A 21810-nucleotide genomic window follows, 5' to 3' on the forward strand; every position below is an offset into this window, starting at 1 on the left:
GTTTCATAATTGAAATTTTTAGGTTCGTTTTGCGACACAAACTGTTGCAGTAGCCACGCAAACCATAGTCACAACTGCTGCTACTATGAACTCAAACACTAATCCTCTTCGGGCTCAAGTATGTAAATTTTCTGTCTATCAATTTTGCTCATTTTTGGATTGTTATTTCTAAGCTAGATGTGAAATTTTTCACTTGCAATTTTCAAAATACTAAAGTTGTAAAATTTTATTCCAATTAGTATTTATTTCCTTGTTTGTTTACAACTGTTCACATATTCCATATTTAGTCATTTAGTCCATCCCCATCAATAATATACTGTTAGAAAATGATCTAAAACAGTTTGAGGGGTGTTTGAAAATATCTAAAATAATGGGGTATATCAATAAAAAATTTGTATACATACTAGAGTCCCCAATGCGAAATTTCAACTTATGCGAGGGATCTTAGAGCCTGTCCTTTGCTTAAGTTGAGACTCAACTGTAATGAGTTTGGTCTCATAGTTTTAAAGATGAATGTGAAGAAAAAGAGAGTGATCAAAATATTGAAACTTCAGTTGTTGAAACTGACTTTAAGATTGCTGTGAACCTGTAATCCCCCCCCCCCTCTATTATAGTTCTGTTTTGAGAAAAATATTATCCCCTATGGTAAAGCTGAAAGTTCAAATTTGTAGTTAGTTGCCTGTGTATGGTAGAAATTTTCAATTTTCAGATTAGAAAGCTACTTTATCTGGAACTTTCTTAAAATAAAAACTTTGGCATATGAGTTGATGTTATACGTGTAAATATTTATTAAGTGGAATAATAGTACAGTCTAGCCTACTTAATGGAATAGCCAATTTACCATGAAAAATAATTCTAATAAGCAGCCCGTATATTCCATTATACGGGATCAAAATAACGAATTACTACAGTTTGGTGCTTAGAAAATGTATTACATTAAGCGGGATATGCTTTTAATGGATATTCTAAAAAGCAGGCTTGACTGTACTTAAACCATCAACTAATTTTAATAATTTGAAATGTGCATATTGTTTTCTTATCCATTGGCGATATGGAATAAATACCATGTCAGAACTTGAGGTTGTTTAAACATCAAGTACAAAATGCTATGAAAAGGAAACAACTACTGAAAAAAACATCAATGAAGAAATAATCTGTGGCTGCTAAGGTTTTTAAAAAAGTGACTGCTCCAATGCTTTAGTTAGTCTCTAAAATAGAACCTTAACTCTCTTGGTGGCAAGGAATTATTTTCAGGTCTAGCTTGTAGGATATACAAAACACAATGTCAATGAAAGACAAAGTTAAGAGCATAGTGTTGTTATTGCTTGACTATTACAATATAAATCACCTAAAGATGTGCACAGAATAGTTTTTCAGTATCTAGTCTGTTTAAAAATCCATATTTCTTAATTATTACATTGCAATTATGCTGTGTTCTATTGCTAATGCTGAAATCCATTTTTTCTAATCAACTTAAACAAATGTAATGTTTTTCTGAGGAGCAGTCATTTAACCACCATGTGTAGAAATAGGAATACATACATAATGTACAGTAAACTCCCCATTATCCGCGGAATGGGTAGGCAGAAGTGCCACGGATAATAAAAATTGCAAATAAACTGCAAAGTGCTAAAATGAGGTACAAATAAGGTTAAAATTGCCCTTCCTCAAAAACTTAGCTGTATTGATGCAAAATACTTTCTCCAAACAGTGAAAATATATACAGCACTAAAAATGTTTTGCATTTTTTAAACAACAGAACTTAACATCAATAAAAAAAAAGTATGTCCAATGAACAAAGCACAAAAAATGAATAAACTATTAAAACAAAAACATCTGAGTTTAAATTTACAATTTTTCGACAAAAAAAAAGCCATTGGTATTTGCTTTTTGCTGTGAAAATACATGTCCCTGATTGTTAATTGACTCACGGATAATCTACTCCGCAGATAATCCGCTCACAGATAACTGTGAGTTTACTGTATTTTATGGTTTAGGGTTAAGCTTATGAGTTTTTAAATCAATGTTTTTATTATTGGATTAAAACCGAAAATAGATTTATTGCCAAAAGTAGAATTTCTCATCATTACTTAGGTAATTCACTTAAATAAAGTGCCACTGTCAAACTTAAAGCTGAGCTGGTTGTGGTTAGGATTTGACCGATGGTATTTTTCGCCGATTGGCCGATTGTTTTTCTCCAAATGGCAAAAAAAAGGAATCAAATGGAAATAAATTGCTAAGATTGTCAGGGATTTGAAGGATCATTTATTCATTTCAAATTACTTTCTTTCTACGAAAGGGAATTGTAATCGCAAAAAGAAAAATCAGATTTTGTCCTAAAATTCTATTTTAAGATCACCCAATTTGAAGTTCACAAGTTTTTTCGGTACATCTGTACATGCACATGTACCTAAGAACATATAGATGACCGAAATTTCCCTTTTGAGCACCTCTTCAGTTAATTATCGCAAGTTCTCTTGTAATGTCTTCATGCGCATAAACTTGCATCACTCAAAAAGGTTATGAAATTGTAAGTTGAAAACTCATAGGTACGTAGTATGATCTAAAAGTTCGACAACAAGCTGTATAAAACCTTACCCTGAATAGTTCATATTACCGAAGAACATCTATCTACAAAATAGTCACCTTGAGCGACTATGCCATTGTTCGTACATTTTAGAAGCACTCCTGGAAGCCATTTTTCGCAACTTCCTGTAAGTCCTCTTGCGCTGCTGCTTTAAATTCATCATGGGGAAGAAGGAGACTGCCATGTTAAAGATGCACGCTTTTTGATTGGTCAATACTCTGACAAACAACTGACATAACGTTTTGTGTGACTTTTACCTATTCACAGTAAAAAAACATTTGCGGGGATGCCGCTTTCTTCGTCAGCATCACAGGAGGTTGAGAAAAATGGCTTCCAGTAGTGTTTCAAAAAGTTTTACGAACATTGGCAGCAGTCATCAAATTAAACAAAAAGTGTAACAGATAAATTACAATATTAAATCATAATAGGAATATTTTTATATTTATTTAAAATTTATGAATAGAAATGTTTGCGTTTTTCATAAAAGCTATAACAGCGACATAACTTTTTTGCTGAAAAAAGAAACAGCCATGAAAAGAATGAGGTTCTTAAAACGCAGCTACAATAAACAAACTCAATACTTATACCAAGTTAATAATAACTTAATACATATAATACTTGATCTGATGTTTGCACACATATTATTGAACAGTGGTGTTGTTTCCTTCACTCGAAAGTACAACTTTTTGTCACTGAAATTGATAGAATAAGCAAAAAAAGATAACATGGAGCGAGAAAAAACATTCATTTTCCCAACGCTTAATTTTTAATTAACTTTTTAAAAGGTCCGATTTTGAAAATCAAGCGTGGTCTTAATGACATCGCCAATGATGTACTTTGGCGCATCTGTCTGACGCGTTCTGCGTTATGATAATCAAGAAGCGAATTAAATATTGTGCTCTACGCTTACCATCAACCATATTGTTGCCAGTAAATGGGAATAAAGAAGTGAATTAAATATTTTGCTTTGCGCTTTGGCATCATGGAATAGCATTTCATCACTTGTGAGGTCATCGGCAGAAGCTTAAACAATAAAAGCGCACCGATTAAAATAATTTTTTTTTAAATATTAAACTTAGTCAAATTATTTTTAAATGGTCAGATCCTATGTTTTTAAGCATGCTCTTTCAGAAAAAAATACTTTTAAAATTGCGGAAACGACCCCGTTTGATCTTTTATGAAGCACTATAAACAAGTTCAAATTAACTTTTTCAATTTAACAGTAATTTTCTGAAATTAAAAAAAATGCATAATAGGAAATTCTTGAAACTTTTCTATAACATATTCTTAAAAATATGATGTAAGCAAAAAGAACTTTTATTCATTGATTTTATAAAAATGATAAAAATAGTTACTTACAATAGAAAAAAAATCTATCGCAATAAATGATGGAAAAAAAAACATGGCGCATTATGAAATATAGATGAAAGAAGTATGAGAAATACAATGCAAAATAAATAATCGCTAAATATTTAAGAAATGCTTAACGAGGAGGGAAGAAGGGGGGGGGGGGATCACCCTCTCATTTTGGAGTAACTTTCAACATTAAACTTCGCCCTTATTTTTTCAGTACAGAACCGCTACCACCAAAGCCTCAGAAGAGTTTCTGAATCTACTTCAGCACTTTCGAAGAAAAAATTCTAAAGTCTCTTTGATTTCCGAATTATCTCGCCATCCAAAATGTCTTTACTCAATTTCTTACATTAATGCTCTAAATGCTTCCTAAACGATAAATAAAGCTTGGAAAAAAAAACTCTAATTTTATGAATGGTGTTAGTTTTAAAATCTTAGAAGTACAACTAGAGTTTAATTTCAGAATTAGAGGGAGGGGGGCACGCAAGTGTTCTCGGAAGTAAAGAAATAGAGTTCAAAATAATCATAAACATTTGGCAGAAAAACCCTTTTAAAACTTGCACCCCAGTTTGTTTTGACATGCAGTGGCAGATTTAAAATATTGCAAATGTTGCAATTGCGCGAGAGACCCCATAACTATAGGGGTCCCGTAGGCGTTACAAAAATGCTTATAATATTTCACAAGTTCCCAGGGCCGGATTTAGGGGAGGGCAGGCGGGGCAAAGGCCCTGGGGCCTCCACATGGCTCCCAAATGGTCCACTTTTCCCGCCAAAGTCCGTTTTTTAAGGTTAAGTCCGCTTTAGACCGCTTTTTAACATTTTGGTCCGATTAGTCCGCTTTTATATTGTTTTTACTTAAAAATCAGATTTTAAAAGTTTCCATTGTGTTCAAAGATACTGCACACCCAAACAAGCGGCCGCGGCCCCTTAACCTGACTTTCCCGTATTATTTTGCTTCAGATTGACGTCATTACTCCTTCAACCGCTGCAGCATGAAAATCCGTAAAAAAGAGGTTTGGGGGGGAAGAGTTATGACGTCGAATCGCGGAGCAGGGTGCTATCGATATTTCTCGGAATTGCTGCCTCGCGTTTGCAACAACGAATGAACTTTCCGATCTCGGATCTCGATAACTCGAATATTCATCTCAAAGTTTTCATTGGATCCCAAGCTCTTGAGACTGTTGTGTCGTGCGTTGACTGTAATAGTAACGCTGCTATGAACCACCTCTTTTGCAAATAAATTCGGAAGTAATCTCGTGGCGCATGCGCCATTTTTTTTTACAGGCGCATATGTTCGTAAATTTTATGCCCTTGAAAAGTTCCTGAAAAATATAGTTTTTTTCCCAAGTGCTTGAAAGCATTGAAAAAGTATGAAAAGTTTCTTTATTTCTTGATTCTTTCAAAAATCATTACAAGCAATCTACAGCATACTTTAGATTGCTTGTAATTCTTTAAAAAATATTTCATCAGTGCAATTTTCTGAACATAGGTTCGATATGCAGTATCGCGAAAAATTGCATCCGTGTTTGAGGTTTCAATCCTTTTGCATCTTGTAAATATTTTAATGTTTTTTACAATCGGAAGTTATTTTGACATGTACTACCTTAGATTAGCTTATTTTTCGTTTAATTTCAATAATTAACAAAGGAATTAGTTTGGAGACCATGACAACATTGAACTTACTCAAACTTTGCGGAAAACTGCTTCTCGCGTTTGAAATTTCAATCCTTTTGCATCTTGTAAATATTTTGATGTTTATGACAATGGGAAGTTATTTTGACATAAACTACTTTAGATTCGCTTATTTTTCGTTAAATTTTGATAATTAACGAAGGAATTAGTTTTGAAACCATCACAACATTGAACTTACTCGCACTTCGCGGAAAACTGATTCTCGCGTTTGAAATTTCAATCCTTTTGCATCTTGTAAATATTTTGATATTTATGACAATAGGAAGTTATTTTGACTTATACTACTTTAGATTAACTTATTTTTCACTTAATTTCAATAATTTACGAAGTAATTATTTTGGAAATCATTGCAATATTTAACTTACTTGGACTTTGCGGAAAATGGGTTTTAGTGTTTGAAATTTTAATCTTTTTGCATCATGAAAATATTAAAATATTTTGCCCAATCGAATGTTATTTTCCCAAATGCTACCTAAGATTAGCATGTTTTGTGTTTAATTTAGTAGAAAATAAAAACTTATTTTATGGAAAGTATGCCAAAATTGAACTTGGTTCGTGAAAATTTGCTTATCTGAACTATTAGTCGTTTTGCATCTAATAAATATTTTTATATTTTTGGCAATTTGAAGTTGTTTTGACATGCTGCATTAGATTAACTCGTTTTAATTTTTATTTAAATAACTAAAAAATTATTATTATTTTTTTAAATTCAAATTTCTAGTTTTGCAACCTTAACTTGCAAACTCAAGTTTAGTTATTATTAGCTTAGTTTCGGTTATTACTGTTTCTTATGGGGGGGGGGGAATATTAAATGTAAACAATTGAGTGCATAACATTTTAACTTAGTTTTTGTATTTAAAACAAAGTTGAAATATAAAATTTTATAAAGGTGAATTTTTGTACATTTTTTTCATTGTCATGATGCCTGCTAAAGAGGGGAATCAGTCCCCTCCCCCACCCGCATAAAAGTTCAAAGCACTCATAGTCTTGCAATCATGGAGTTTTTTTTTTAAATCTAAGTTGATCTGCTTCTCTTTGTGATTAAGCATTTCAGACATTTTCAGGAAAACTTTCAATACAGTAAATCTTTTATTAAAGTCTCTTGTAGAAAAGCAGTTTGTTTTCGTGTACTTTTTATATAACTTTCTTTTATTCATATGTTAGCATTAAATGAAATCTGCATGTAATATTGATAGTGCGAATTTAGGGTAGTACCTTGAAAAACATTTTTTTACAATTAAAGTGCTTAATTTTTTTTTTCTCCTTAAAGGGTATGAACCGTGTGATAAAGAGATTAAATTTAAAATTCGAATATAAAATAATTTTATTATAAACTCAGTTGTAGCTTTGTTGAAAATCAAAACAATATTTTTAGGTTTCAGTGTGAGTCATGAGGAAGTGCAAATTTCTCAGCAAATAGTTAGATGAAACTGATGAAGATGGGAACAAAATTAGAGACTGGGGAAAACAAGAGAATAAAGTTTTTTTTTTTTTTGGTGTATGATAACGTTATATTAAGAAGCATTAAAAGACAGAAAAACATAAAAATAATTTTAAACTAAATAAAGATGAAGTGCAACTTCACCTATCCTTCAGTGAGACGTCAAAATGTATCATTATGCCTATTTAGTTCTAAAGAAGCTGCCTTAAGTGCTGAACTAAGTGCCCCCCCCCCCGCCCCCTCAATGTTATGCACTTTTATCAATGGATAAAAAAAGAAATCAGTTTCACTGGTGATAAAAGAATTGTATCTCGTTATTATAGTTAATTAACGAATTATCTTCACAAATTTAGCAGCTGGCAATCTTTTGGTGCTTCATGGGTTTAACTATTAGTGGTCCTCCCAAGGTCCTCTTTTTGATCCTAACTGGTCCTCTTTAGTCCCCTTTTTCATTGAAAATGGTCCTCTTTTACCCTTTTCTGAAGCTAAAATGTGTTATGAGCCCTGCCTCCACAACAAAGGGGCCCCCCACAATAAAATTTTTACAAAATATCCTAACTTTCACGGGTTGAAAATATCAGATATATTCGGATATATATCAAAGCATCGGATATTTTCGAAAATATGATGATCTTTTCGAACCCTGATTAGGGGCCTCCACTCCTTCGGTGCCCCGGGGCCTCCACACTTCCAAATCCGGCCCTGCAAGTTCCGTGATAGAGAAAGAGGGCCCCAAAATGAATTTTGACGGGCCTTAACCTAGTACGGGTTAGGGACTAGGTTTAGGCCCCTAGGACGGGCCTTAAACTAGTAGTCAACCAAAGCAATACAGAAAAAACTGCATTACTGTGATTCATATTACAAATATCGAAAAATTAAAAATTGCGGTCGGTTCAACTGAAATCTAACAAAATGTCACAAAAACCGGTTTTGCCATCACATATTTGTTTCCAAGTTGTTCTCCAATTCAGCAATATATTACCAAATGATCGCCAGTCTAAGACGCCATATTAATTCTGCATTGAAATAAGTAGTTAATAGCCCAAAAAAAAAAAGAAGAGCAAATAGGCCTTTTAGAACACCCGATTGAAAACAAAAAAGGAAGTGCACAACTGGAGCATACGCAGACCCCACATTTGAAATTTTAACCTTTTACAGCTTATCATTTTTGAATCATTACTTATGAGAGATACATACGTACATCCAGCCGCAAAAAACAACACAATAATTAACTTGTTTGTACCTGAATGCAGTATTAAAAATTCTTTCAGGGGTTACTAAAATAGAAATTCATACTGAAATTTAAGTGAAAAATTTTGTACGAAAACAATAACTCCTTTTACTTTGTATTACAAAGTTAACAGCAAATGTCCTTTCTTTTTCGAAAACATCGGCCAATTCCATCGGCTTTTCCATGTTTCTTCAGGCTGATGTTTCCTGCAAGTTACCATCGGCCGCCGATGCTGATGGCTAAATTTTTGTACCGTCATCGCTGATGCTTGGGAATGAATTCGGCAAATGTAACAGTATCACCAGAAAACCCTGTCAAATCCACCTAACAGCAAGGACAGCTGTACAGAATGCCTTCTTGCAGTGGCGGCAATTCTGGGAAGGGGGGGGGGGGCAAGGGGGCGACAGCTCCTGCACTTTTTCCATCATCAAATATTTCCCCAACATTAAGATTTTAATTTCAAACCATTCTGGGTCAGATTACCTGAACGTCATCAAATGTTCTCTAAAATTTCAGTTTTAAAACTGAAAAATTTTTCTTGAGAAAATCTCCGAGCACGCTCCTTCCTTTAAATTTAAACATGACCTAAATTTTCATTATAAAGACTCCAGTTTCAAGGGAAAAAAATCAAGAAAAGAATTCCCCTACATGGCGTAAAACTGCGTTTTTAAGGCTACAATTTAGAAAGAAAAATCCGGAGATTTTTTCTGAACTCCTCAAAGGAAGTTTAAAACTGAGTTGTTAGGATTTCATCAGTTAAAAAAAAAAAAAAACACTAGGAGAACCTGCGAACCTTTTTGTTCCTCCTTAAGTCAAAAGAAGAGAAGTCTGAAATCAAGTTTCAAAAGACATTTAAAAAACGCTTTAAACTTTGCAAAGCTTCTGGGAGCGAATCCCAAACTCCTTGCTCTAAGTTTGCTAAAGATGGCTTTAATTTGCGTCTTTAAAACATCAGTTTAAGATTTTTTTCTGTGAAAAGCCTTCCTTACCCTTACATTACCAGAGACAGTTCAAATTTCTTCATTTTTATTATTATTAGTAGTAATTAGATTTTATTTTTTATTTTTTTTAAATTAAGGGACAACCCTGGAAACTCCTTTTTGTTCTCCAAGCGTTGACAAAACTCTACAAACTAGTATGTTGTGGCCATCACGAAACTTTCTTCTATATTTTTCTTTTTTTTTTCTGATCCCTCCCCATGCTTGACGAGGAAGCAATATTGCCAACAAAAACAAAATGACACATGCAAAAACTTGACTACCATCCCAATGTCTGAATTATTGCAAAAGCAAAGCAAAGAGCGAAAATTGAAAGTTATTTTAAAAGCCTTGCTTGAATTAATTACAAATATTTTATTTGTTAACAAACATAAGATGGCAACAGTTAAAAATTTTAAATCATTGAGATAATATTTCCGATCATTTCCATTCAATTAAAATCACGAGACATACACAGACGACAATCTATTACGATTTATCTTTCTTATTGTTGCATTAATAAAGCTATTTTTATTCAAAAAAAAATAAAAAAATCAACACCTCTTGGAGCGATTGGCGTCAAAATTGAACCAAAGCCTGTTTACATATGGATTCACATATGTTCCAAATTTCAACCAGAACGTAGCATTACTTCTTGAGATAGGGCACTCACAATGGAAAAAAAGAACGGGCGATTGCGCTATCCACTTTTTAGCTGTTGACACCAAAATAAAATCAGATCTTATACCCACTAAGGACTACTTGCCGATAAATTTTTCTTTCATTCTGTTCATTATTTCTTGAGATACAGCAGTCACAATTGACGACAAAAAACGTTCTATAGCTCAACCCCCGTTTGAGTTATTGACACCAAAATTGAATCAGCACCTGTTCCTGTTAATGGCAACATATGGACCAAATTTTGTCTGATTCCGCCAGTTACTTCCTGAGGAATAGCAAGCACGCGTAACTCAAAAAACGTCCCATTACTCCACCCCCCTTGGAGGAATTCGCGCCAAAAACCAATGGGCGCAAGTTCACATAGGGGCACATATGTGTACCAAATTTCGTTCGATTTCATGCGGTAGTTTTTGCTGTAGAGCGGCCACAAAAAACTGGTCACACACAGACGTGACACACACACACAGACAGACAGACATTTTCCAAAAATAGTCGAAATGGACTCAGCACACCTCAAAACGTTCGAATCCGTCAAAATTCGAAATTCGAAAATTTGCACGAATCCAATACTTTCTTCTATGTATTAGATATAGAAGAAAGTAAAAACAGCGTTTTTGAAACTACTATTCCAAAACATTTACACAAGAAAACATCAGAAGCCCCCTCCCCTCCCCCCACAGTCCCTCAAGATAGCCTAAAATAGTCTTCAACTTCCTAAAAAAATTTACCACCACACTTTTAAGCCCCACTCGCCACCTCCTCCTCCTTGGCATTATGAGCTTGATAACAGACATACTAGGCTATAGAGCTGTCTCATGACCTTGCAACTGCATCTAGAAAAATATTAGAGAAACAGAAGTCAGGATGTTATTGGGCCATTCCACCGTCACATGCGCGACAAAAATACGTCACATGCGGGACAAAAATACGTCACATGCGGGACAAAAATACGTCACATGCAGGACAAAAATACGCTTAAATTTCATTAACATTTCCTCATATCTCTTAATATTTTAATGAAACAGGGGTAAGCAATTTTTTTAATCTTTACATTTGATGCAAAGATACTCCTGACACAATCATATTTTCATTAAACAATTTTGTTATTTAAAATAAAATTTATTTACATGCGTTACGTGCGGGACATCCAAAGTCAACCTCTGGTAACTTGCTAATGAATTAGCTAATATTTTTGCTCTGTTAATATAACAATGACGAAACATTGTTGGTTTTGAAAGCTATAGTTCAATGTAAAGGAAACATGTCTCATTAGTTTAGAAATAATTATTAAAACCATCGAAGAAAAATATTTGTATGCCGTTCCATTGAAATTGGTCATTTTGTCCTGCACGTGACTGTTCCTATATTTCATAAAAAAGAAATAATTTTTGGAGAAAGTTTTTGCTTAAGAAATCACACATGCGTTTGTGATTTCTTAAGCAACAAAATTTTGTTCATCATCCTTTTAAATTATTATTTTTTATGAAATATATGAAGCGTCACTTGCGAAACAAAATTATCGTTTTTCGTGGAATGGCCCTATTTCATTTTTAAGCATCTCCCCATTGAGGAAGAGTGCTTCAGGCAGGGTTGGCCAGATTGGACCCAAGGTTTTTTTTGTTTTTTTTTTTTTTGAAAAAACCCATAATTTTGCCTACTTTTGGATTTTTAAAAATTTTTTAGAAGTTTTAAATAAAATTAATTTAACTACTTTCACAACTTAAACTAATTATTTATTTGATCTTCACTACAAATAACAAACATAAAAAAAAAATGCATTTCGAACTTTTATAGCCTTTATAAATGCATTTACTTTACTTTTAGTCAAACTTAACTAAATTGAAAATTTTTTTACAAAGATTTCGCATAAACATATTTTGCTTTTTACTATAACTGATCAAAAAATAATTACTTTACTAAGTCTTGCCAGGTCTAATTTTCTCAAGGTTTTTAGATTTAATAGTTATAAACTACAGTTGCTAAAAAGCATTCATGTGAATTATTTTCTGAAAACAAACACGTCAGAAATGTCGAATAAACGAGATATTTTTTTGAAAAAATTAACAGGATTTACAAACAGTCTGACAGAAAAAAAGAATAGGATGAACAGCGTTTTTATTATCTTACATAAATGTTTTAATATTTCTTACTCTATACAAAGAAATAGAAAAACAAGTAACGTAAAATGCGAAAAAAAAAAAAAAAAGAAACTAAAAAGAGCAAGAGTTTATCACTTGGCCAGAACTGTTTCTAATCATAGAAATTACAAAATCTGAAACTTCATCATTCTTGGGTCTCATCATTCATACTTTTCTTCGGAAAATGTTGCTACTAAATGCTACAAAGCTTACAAGAATCCAAACATGGCTTCTTGTAATTAAGAATTAATGCATTTGGTGGTAAGTATTTTCCATAGCCTTATCAACTGGTTGGAGATAAGACAATAGTTTGCCATAGACACCTGAGTTATATGATTTTGATAGATAGTTTTTTCACTGCCTTAAAAAAGGTAACCACATAGTATGTCATAATTTACTTTGAAGTGTCTATCTAAAAATGTTTTTAAACCTGACTAGTTAACTTATTCAGTTTTGTTTTCCGTTCATTGTTTATTTTATTATCTACTTGCACTAAGCCAAAAAAGTAATATTTTATATTTTTATTAGGTGAGACCCAAAGGCAGATATTCAGCTGCATCATCTCCTATTGCTCCTTCCACAAATGCCCCTCGTATGGCCACTACTCAAACACAGACTAACCAATCACATTCACAACCTCCTGCTCAACTTCCATCGAATGCTCAACAAAAGTCAGATGCTGGCAATCAGACTCACACCAGCCAAGTGAAGCCTGTCACGACCCCTGAATCTAAATCCATTTCTACACAAAGCAAATCTGTTGGAGCGGAAACTAAGCAGCATCTCTCTCCACAGCCACCTCTCAAATCACAAGCGATGATTGCTCCATCCACAAAAGCTCAGAACACTGTTTCACCAACGATCAGTACCTCACTACCTCCTGTTACGTCATGTGATGTAACGACTACCACCACATCTACGGTCTCTTCTACGGTTACGCCTACAAATACCGTTCTACCTTCCATGCCTATCATCACGACGTTTGCGGCGGTTGCTCCTACACCTTCAGCACCAATTACGTCAGTCACAGTTACAGATAATTTGACTGTAACACCTAAAATGAGTGCAGCTGTCTCGTCACAGGAGCTAGAAGAATCTGTTGACGATCCTCCTGAGTCTGAACCTCCTGTGGAAATGGAATGTGAAACTCTAAAACCACAGCCAATTTTAAAACCAAATCTGTCTCCTGTTAAAGAAAAGCAACCGCAAAAAGCCATAGTGAAACCTCAAATACTAACTCATGTTATTGATGGATTTGTAATTCAAGAAGGTCCTGAGCCATTTCCAGTTAGTAACTTATTGATATTTCTCTCTTGATTTTTTTTTTTAATCATGAGAATATCATTGGTAATTCTTTTCTTATTCATATCAATTTCCTTTTATCACCTGATATTCATAATCCCTATCAAAAGTTTTGCACTTGTCCCAAGAGATGACTAGTTTTTTGTACAGGTTGCAAAGAACTCTTTGTCTTGGTGTCGGAGTTAATTTCCCTCAAATTTCTTGACTTGTTTGTTATCCCGGAACTTCCCTTGTAATACCTACTTCAGTGAACCAAAAAAATGGAAATCAGAGGGTGCTAAAGGAGGCTATAAGAAGGATGAGGCAGTACCCCTCAGCCTATTTTACCAATGGTTTCATAGATTGATTGAACAGCCTGATGACCTGCATTGTCTTGCTGGAGAATCACATCTCTTCTCTGAGATCCAATGCGTTTCAATCTTACAGAAAGTTGTTCAACCAATGTGGAATTTTCAAGAGGACTCAACATTGTTTAGTTCAATTTTGAAGTTATAAACAGTATTGTTGAACAATTTGCTCATCCAGTGATGCCAACTTAAGATTCCAATTGTATCAAACTTGTGCTACACTAATTATCTCTTCAATTATTCAATGATCCTTGATCATTGAAGTTACTATATGTTTAAGATAACTAACCAAATATTTCAGGAACACTGTTCCCTAGAAAATCCCCCCCCCCTCCTTCCCCAACTATAGAACTGTATATGTGTCCTCTAATTTTAATTCATATTTTGTCTTTATGATCAGTAGCAACATCTTTTAAACTTTTTAACTGCAACTCAAGACAATTTTTATTTTTAGGTAAGTCGGTCTGCATTATTAGACTCCTCTTATAGGGTGATGGCACCAGAAAAACCAAAAAAGATTGAAGATTCTCCAACAGGTATTGCTTAATTCTTACATAGTTTATTTGAAATTCTACTATCAAATCAAAAAAAGTATATTTTAAGACTAAAGTTTATTTCGACCAAAAAGAATTTTGGCAAATGACATTGGATGTAAAAGTGATTCAAACTGTTCACTAAATTACAAGAATGTAACATGTATGAATAACAGAATGTTGCCAAAATTTTAAATCTAACAAAAACAACTATATTGTTTCTCGTAATAAACGAAAAATTAAGCAACTCATGAACAGTAATTCTCTGAAAGTAAATACATGGTCCCGCTGACAGTCAGTAAGAAAAGGAAAATAAATCTGATGAGGACTTCGGTTTGAATTCTTTTTGTGGGTCAAAGAAACAAAATTTTTAGTGGAAAACTATCAAGCTGTTATAATGTTGGTGTGCTTCATTTCCAATAAAATAAATGAGTTGGTTAGATAAAAAAGTTTATTTATGGAAAAAGCCAAGAATTCAATAGTTTAGGAAAAAAAAACAAAGAATATTCTTAATTTGAGAGAAGGTGACATCTTTCTAAGCAAAAAGAGAATATCTTCCTCGCTGGCATTTCCTGAAACGGGATAACATTAAGTACCTCAAATACTGCGAATTACAGCTGCATTGGTTAGAAATGTATTTTCATCTTTAATTATAGAAAAGAACAAAAAGCTATGTTTAACTGGAGAAAAACCTTGATGAACATATTGATTTTTGAAAGTAAATATTTAGCATGTTCATTTTCTGTGTGCATAGTTGTTTTAACATATATTTATCTCCTTAAGAGCAAAATGCAAAAAAAGGAAAGACAATCTTATATTTATACAGATTTGACTTTTTTTTTTACACAAATAAAAAACATATTTGTGTGCATGTTTTTAAAAAATTTCTGCATATTTAAGGTATTCAAGTGCATGCATATTTTAGTGATTTTTTTAGTGCATGTGATTCGGACTCTAGCCATTAGTTAAGATTAAAACTGAATCTTTGATATTCTTCTGAACTCTGATTTTTGTAATTACCTTCTCTTAATAAAATCTTTGCATTTTGTTCATATGCATAACCAGCCAGAGATAAATGTTAATTATGCAGTCTGTGTTATGTGCATTCTGCAATACTTTGAGTGCAAAGAGTAAATTAATCTGAAATAGCTTTTTATTGTGTAATTATATTCCTCTTTCTTCACTGTTTTAACTTTGCATTCAAAAATTCAGAATTTTATATCAGTTATTTTTTTTATTTTTATGACATAAAAAGTATCACCATTTGATCACTTTTATCGATAATTGTATAACTCTTACAATATAAATATATTTATAATGTAATGAAGTAAAACAATCTTTTCTAGTGATTTAGGTACACTTATGCATCAAAGTAATTGATAAACTCAGTTGATTTATTACTGTACAATTATATCTGAAAGTGTAGACATTATTTTAAATATTTTGTATTCTTGCTTTTATTGTGATTCATTTTATTTTCTAGATGCTTGAAATTTTTGCACTGATCTTTTATTGTAGAGTACTGAAAACTTATGCCCCCAATGTTTTAAAGTTATTTATACATAATGTTTTAGGGCAGAATATATGTAATTAAAATAACCCTTCAAAAATAATTAGTAACATGAGTAGTAAGTTAGTTCTTTTTTCTCGTAATTTTCACTAGTCATAAATTTTGTAATTAGTGTTTGTCTGGAAAGCATTTTCAGGGCAAATCTTCATAAGTCATTTATTTAAAATCTACCTCAAAGCCAAACTAACATAAGTCACATTATCACTTGCAGGGGAGCTTAAAAACATTTGTTTGGTGCATACAAAGGTTAGGACTCATGCTCTTATAACAATGGTAAAAATTTATAAAGGACATTTTAAAAATAGAACTAGTTTTTTATGACTCAATGCAGAATCAGATTATGCATACAATGCAGTGAAAACCTTAAAAAAATGCACCTTTTGTACTTATATTAGTTTGGCCCTGAGGTATAGAAATGTGCTTTTATTTATCTTTTACTGTATTTCTATTTTTAAAAAAAATTAACATCTAATAATGAAATAGAATTACTGTATTAATGAGGTAGTTTGACTTAATATGATTTATGCTTTCAAACTTACCTTATAACATTTGTTTTTCTTTCTTTTTCTTATAAATGCAGCTGCCTCACCTGAAAAGAAGAGAAACACCGTACACAGACCTCGAGGTAATGTGGAATTGGCAAAGTGTGAATTTTGTGGGAAAATGGGTCCAAAATACAAATTTAAACGTTCAAAACGTTTTTGCTCTACTTCCTGTGCTAAAAGATACAATGTGTGCTATTCCAAAGGTGTGGGACTGCTGCCTTCGTCAAACCAAGAAAATGTGGCAGCAGGTAAAATGCTTATTTTACCTATAAGCATAATGTCTAGAGATCATTAAAAATATGTTTGTGTTTTAACAAGCATAGTTTTAATGATTGCTAAGTGTTTAGGTTGGAAATTCACCCCAATTATATCCAAGTTTTTCATCAAATCAATCATTGAAAGCTTTTTATTTTGGGCCTTCCCCTTCTCATTTTCTTTTTATATATTCGTCAGAGGCTTTTTCTTTATTAATAATTTATTTATTGTTAGTTATGGAGTCTGAGCTCAATATCTGAAATGGGGAGAGAAATGCACAAACAGTTCATAAAATGTCAATTTGTGGAGACCTCTCACAGATTAATTATTCCATGTTGTCCAATTTTTCAGTGTTCAATAAATTATTAATTACTTGTTAAACTCATTGGACCAAACAAGTATTTCATGTAAAGCCATTTCGCGTTAACAAGGTTTAAACTGTGTTGGGCACAAGAAATTATAAGGGTGAGACCCAATGGTGCACTCTGCTTTCAACGTTATGATATCAGTTTTTTGCTTTTTATTATAAAAAATAAGTTGGCTATGGTGTACTGTACAACAGCTCATTGAATAATCTAGTCATTTTGAAGTTACTGTTTGGAAGTTACCAGGGTTCGCTGATATATATCCGATATTTATTTTGAAAATATCATGATATTTTCGATATTTATTTTTTCAACTACAGTATTTTCAATATAAAAATTATATTAATCATAGTAATATTGTTCATTTATTATTGAAAATAGCTAAAAATTATGAATTATATTTTTATGATGCATTAATACATCATTAATTTAACAAAGTAATGTATGTTTCTTAACTGGGTGTAAAAGTAGCTAACAGAAGAAAAATGAGTAAAACAGCTAATGTTAAATTAACTCCATTGAAATTGATAAATGAAATATTTGATATAAATAATGAACGAATTTAAGTCTACATATTGTGATAACCATATAAGAAAATAGTGTTTGGAGGATGCGTTTACTATTTTGAAGACTTTAGTTTGTGTGGATTGAAAATATCGGATTTTTTTCAAAATATCCTATATCTATCAAAATGTCAGATATTTTTGATATTTTCAAAAATATCATGATATTTTCGAACCCTGGAAGTTACACTTGAATGCTGATTTTAAACTATTCTTCAAAGCTACCCTAAGCTGCGGGATCACTTTGAACCAAGGTGGTGTCCAAGGGTATGGTTTTAGGGGCTAAACCCCTCCCATTGGGTAAAAAAAATGTAGAAGAATGTGGGACTAAGTGAAATGGTGAAACATTGACTCTTCTTTTAGCACCACCTATCTGATAGTATTCTATGTAATCTATTCCAATTAGAAAAAAAATATCGATGAAGATTTGAGCATTTGATAACACAGACAATTTTAAAAAATTGATACTCGTATTGTAATATTTTGCTGTAAGTCAAAAATTATTTTTGTTACTATAAAATGATAAAGTTCTTCTTGTTAACATTTAGATCTCCTAATATTTGGTGCAGTATTTAGTCAATATTAAGCTTATTTGTATTTAAAATAATTTTTACAATTAGTCAAATACATGCGGGGCAAAGTGAAATACAGTCAACCCTCGTTTATCGCGGTCAATTCGTCCCAGACTTTACAGCGATAACTGAATTTCCGCGAAGTAGGATTCTGTATATATTTTTCTAATTAGAGCGCATAAAACTTACGACAATTTAAATAGGTTTTTATCATAGTTAGAGCCCTCTAGACATGAAACAGCACCCTTAGCCACCATTACATTTGTATTACTTAATATATTGCAAAAAATGAGAAAATTAGATTTGTAAGATGTAATAGATATCACATTGTTAATTATTCGGAAATAAACTACACAAACACGCAGTTCTTACACACTACTACTATTCTATGAAAAAATCTCAACTTGTTCGATGAAGAATCAATTGCCCGTTAGTGACAGTAGGTGGCTCCATCTTCCTCTACATTTACGTGTACAACTTAAGAAGCTAGTACATTGTTGAACACCATTTACAGATGTATTTATTCCCTGGTAAAAATACAGTGATTTATACTTTCCAGTTAGTGCTTAACGGTTTAAATGAGATAGCGATTCCCTACACTTTCTTCGGCGATTTTATATCTCCACTCCCTCAACTAGTACAACTAGCCCCTCAGACCTTACTTAAAAGCTTACCTTACTTAAAAGACATATACTTTGTTATTCTTTTGTAGAAAAAAGTTTACTTGAGCACATAAAAAATGCTAACTACTATATTTTAAAAGAAAAAAAAAAACTAGAAAAAACCGCGATATAATGAAGTTGCGAAAGTCGAAGCGCGAAGTAGCAAAGGACGACTGTAGTTCATTTTGCGTACTCACTCAATCATTTGTTAAATCACTTGCATTTTCATTTATTATTTCCTTTACATAAGGTTCGTACGGGTCACGGAAATCCTGGAAAGTTATGGGGGGGGGGGACAAATTTCAGACCTGGAAAAGGCATGGAAAATTAATAATTTCATTAAAAGTCATGGAAATTTACTTAAAGTCATGGAAAAATGTCTTTGGCAGTAGCAAAGTAACTGTAGAGAATTAAAAGTTTGAGTAATTTAACCATATTGTATGTAAAAGCTATTAATACTCGAAAATTGAACGATCTCAAAAACAAATCTGAGTTTAGGAATCCTATTGCATCCGCTTCTGTAACACTCGTCTGCCTTTTTTTGTAATGTGATTTTACTGCTGGGACATCTCTGATTTTGAGTTCACCATTATTTTCAGAACTTCTTATATGTTATATTCTGTAGTAGTGGGGCTTAGCCTGTTCTTGATTTTGCCACACCCTCTCAATAAGTGTAATTTATTTGCATCTGAGTTTATTTCAACCACTTGTAATTGTCAGAGTTTATCTTAATTTGTTGAAAGCTTTAGAAAATGAAGACTTTAGTGAGGCGATGGAACATACAAATAGGGGAATTCTAACAGTCAAACAGTGGTGCCCAACGTGCAGCTCAGAAAATTGATCCATGTGGCCAGCTGTAATATCTGGTTTAGAAAAATTAATTTACTGACAAAAATGACTTTACTTCTATGAATGAAAATACTGTCAAGTTACATGGATGATTAGAAGCACTGTTGACACCAAATGGCAATTTTTTTTAGTCAATTTACTATCGGAAACTTAGTAAGTAACTTACTCATTCAACTGTTTCCCATTCACTACTATTTTGCCCTATTTTTTAAATAATTATTAGACATTTAAACATCAGTATGTTGCATTCACTATATTTTTACTTTACTTAAATTTATATGATAAAGACAAATAAGAATAGTTTATTAGTTTCAGCAGTGTGCACTGATATTTTTTCAGTCAAATAAGTGCTTTGATGAGCTAGTGGCATTCATGTAAAAGTTTTGCTGATGCCCACTTCCAAAAAAAAAAATGGCAAGTTTGACATTAAATAGTACCATTCTTTTCATGTAACAAGGTCATGAAAATTTTATGAAGTCATGAAAAAGTCTTGGAAAAGTCATGGAATTTTTTAATTCGAATTAAGTATGAACCCTGTTTACATTCCTTGATTTAGTGATTCACTTATCTATTCATTCATTCACTTGTGTATAGTTCTTTCTTTCAAAATATTTTTTTAACTAAATTTATGATTGATTATTTTGGAAAAACTGTGATGGAAAAACAGCTGAATGCTTTGGCAACACAAAGTATCAACTGCATTAATGTTGCTTCTTATAAGGAGGTTATGATGAATCTGACACTTGATAAAAAAAGAGAAGAACATTGTCGCTGTGAAGACACATAGTAATCGAGTTTGGTAATTTAATTTACACCCGCAATAAGCTCATTTTTATTTAGTTTACTAAGCAATATTTCAAAATTCAAAACCTGATGTACATTATATATTTTAAAAGCATTATTTGTGTACAGTTTTTTAATACATTTGTCAATATACCGCATAGTAAAAAAAAAAAAAACTAATAATGAGATTTGTTTTGAGAGCAGCTGTAGTGGGCGCTAGTGCAGTCAGAATTTTCCCACTAGGGAAGGGAGGAGATCATAACATAGTTTACAGGTACATAAAATGCTGTACTAAAGGATTAATAGTGTGATTTGAAAACAAGAGTTGGGGGGTTAAGGATGGAAAAACATTAAGATCCTTCCCTTTATGAAATCCTGGGAGCAGGCCTGCTTTGAACCATGTTAACCAATTTAAGTGATTATTATTATTTCTTAATTTTAATAATCATACTATACTTAACCAGTTTTTTGTTTAAATACCAATGAATATAATAAAATATGAGTGACGCTATTAAAAATAGAGCAGCTGTATCAAAGTTAACCCTAAATGATTATGTCATGTTGATATATCAGTCAAATAATGTTATCAGTACTGCTTGAAATATCTTTATGTTGGATTTTCATATTTTATGACAGAAAAGGAAAAACAGATCTATTTAGAATCACATTTTTCTATTCCCTTATCCAAAAAGAGTTGTTATATATTTACAGCAGAGTCTCTAAAATGACGAAACAGCATGTTTCAGGTTTTCTTTCTTTTTTTTTTTTTTTGAATGAATCATTTTGCATTTGCATCATGAGTAACAACCACATTTATCCACATCACATTTTGTAATGATTGGTCAAGTATGATTTTATCAGTCATCAGCTTAAGAAGGAATACAGCGGAACCCCGATTTTACGTAATCGCGCTTTCAAAGTCATTTTCTCCTGGTCCCTAAAAAGATTATGCTGATAATGTTAGAAAATTCTGGATTTTATGTTTATCTATTTCAGATATTCGGCTTAATACGTTTTTCAACAAACTGATCAAAATAAATTTTCATCTACAGCACTCGCATGACCTCTTTTTTTAAAGATAAATTTCTTTTATAGGGCGATTCTCAAAAAAATGTCCTGTGCATAATGCTAAGTTTTTTATTTTATTCAAGTAACTATAACTATTAATTAAATTTGGGATTTACTGTTATGCTTTGATAGTGTATTAAAGCATGTAGTATTCCCTGGCAACATTATTTTTTGAAGGCTTAGGTTAGCTTGAAAAAATAAAAAACTTAGCATTACACACAGTACATTTTTTCGAGAATCGTCCTAATGGCTGTTTGAATCCACTCTGGCTTTCTTCTTGTTCTGTCTTGTTGTCC

At 32.4% G+C, this 21810-nt stretch overlaps 1 protein-coding gene across 1 annotated transcript in view; it reads left to right on the forward strand.

Moving 5' to 3' along the window:
• Window positions 1-21810, forward strand: part of LOC129220643 (polyhomeotic-like protein 2) — a 52285-nt gene that overhangs the window by 20970 nt on the left and 9505 nt on the right. Inside the window, 4 exon segments of the mRNA XM_054855072.1 lie at window positions 23-118; window positions 12629-13387; window positions 14204-14285; window positions 16433-16645. Coding sequence (XP_054711047.1) covers window positions 23-118; window positions 12629-13387; window positions 14204-14285; window positions 16433-16645 — 1150 coding nt within the window.

This window comes from Uloborus diversus, chromosome 4 (genome assembly GCF_026930045.1).
Source record: "Uloborus diversus isolate 005 chromosome 4, Udiv.v.3.1, whole genome shotgun sequence".
NCBI lineage: Eukaryota > Metazoa > Arthropoda > Arachnida > Araneae > Uloboridae > Uloborus > Uloborus diversus.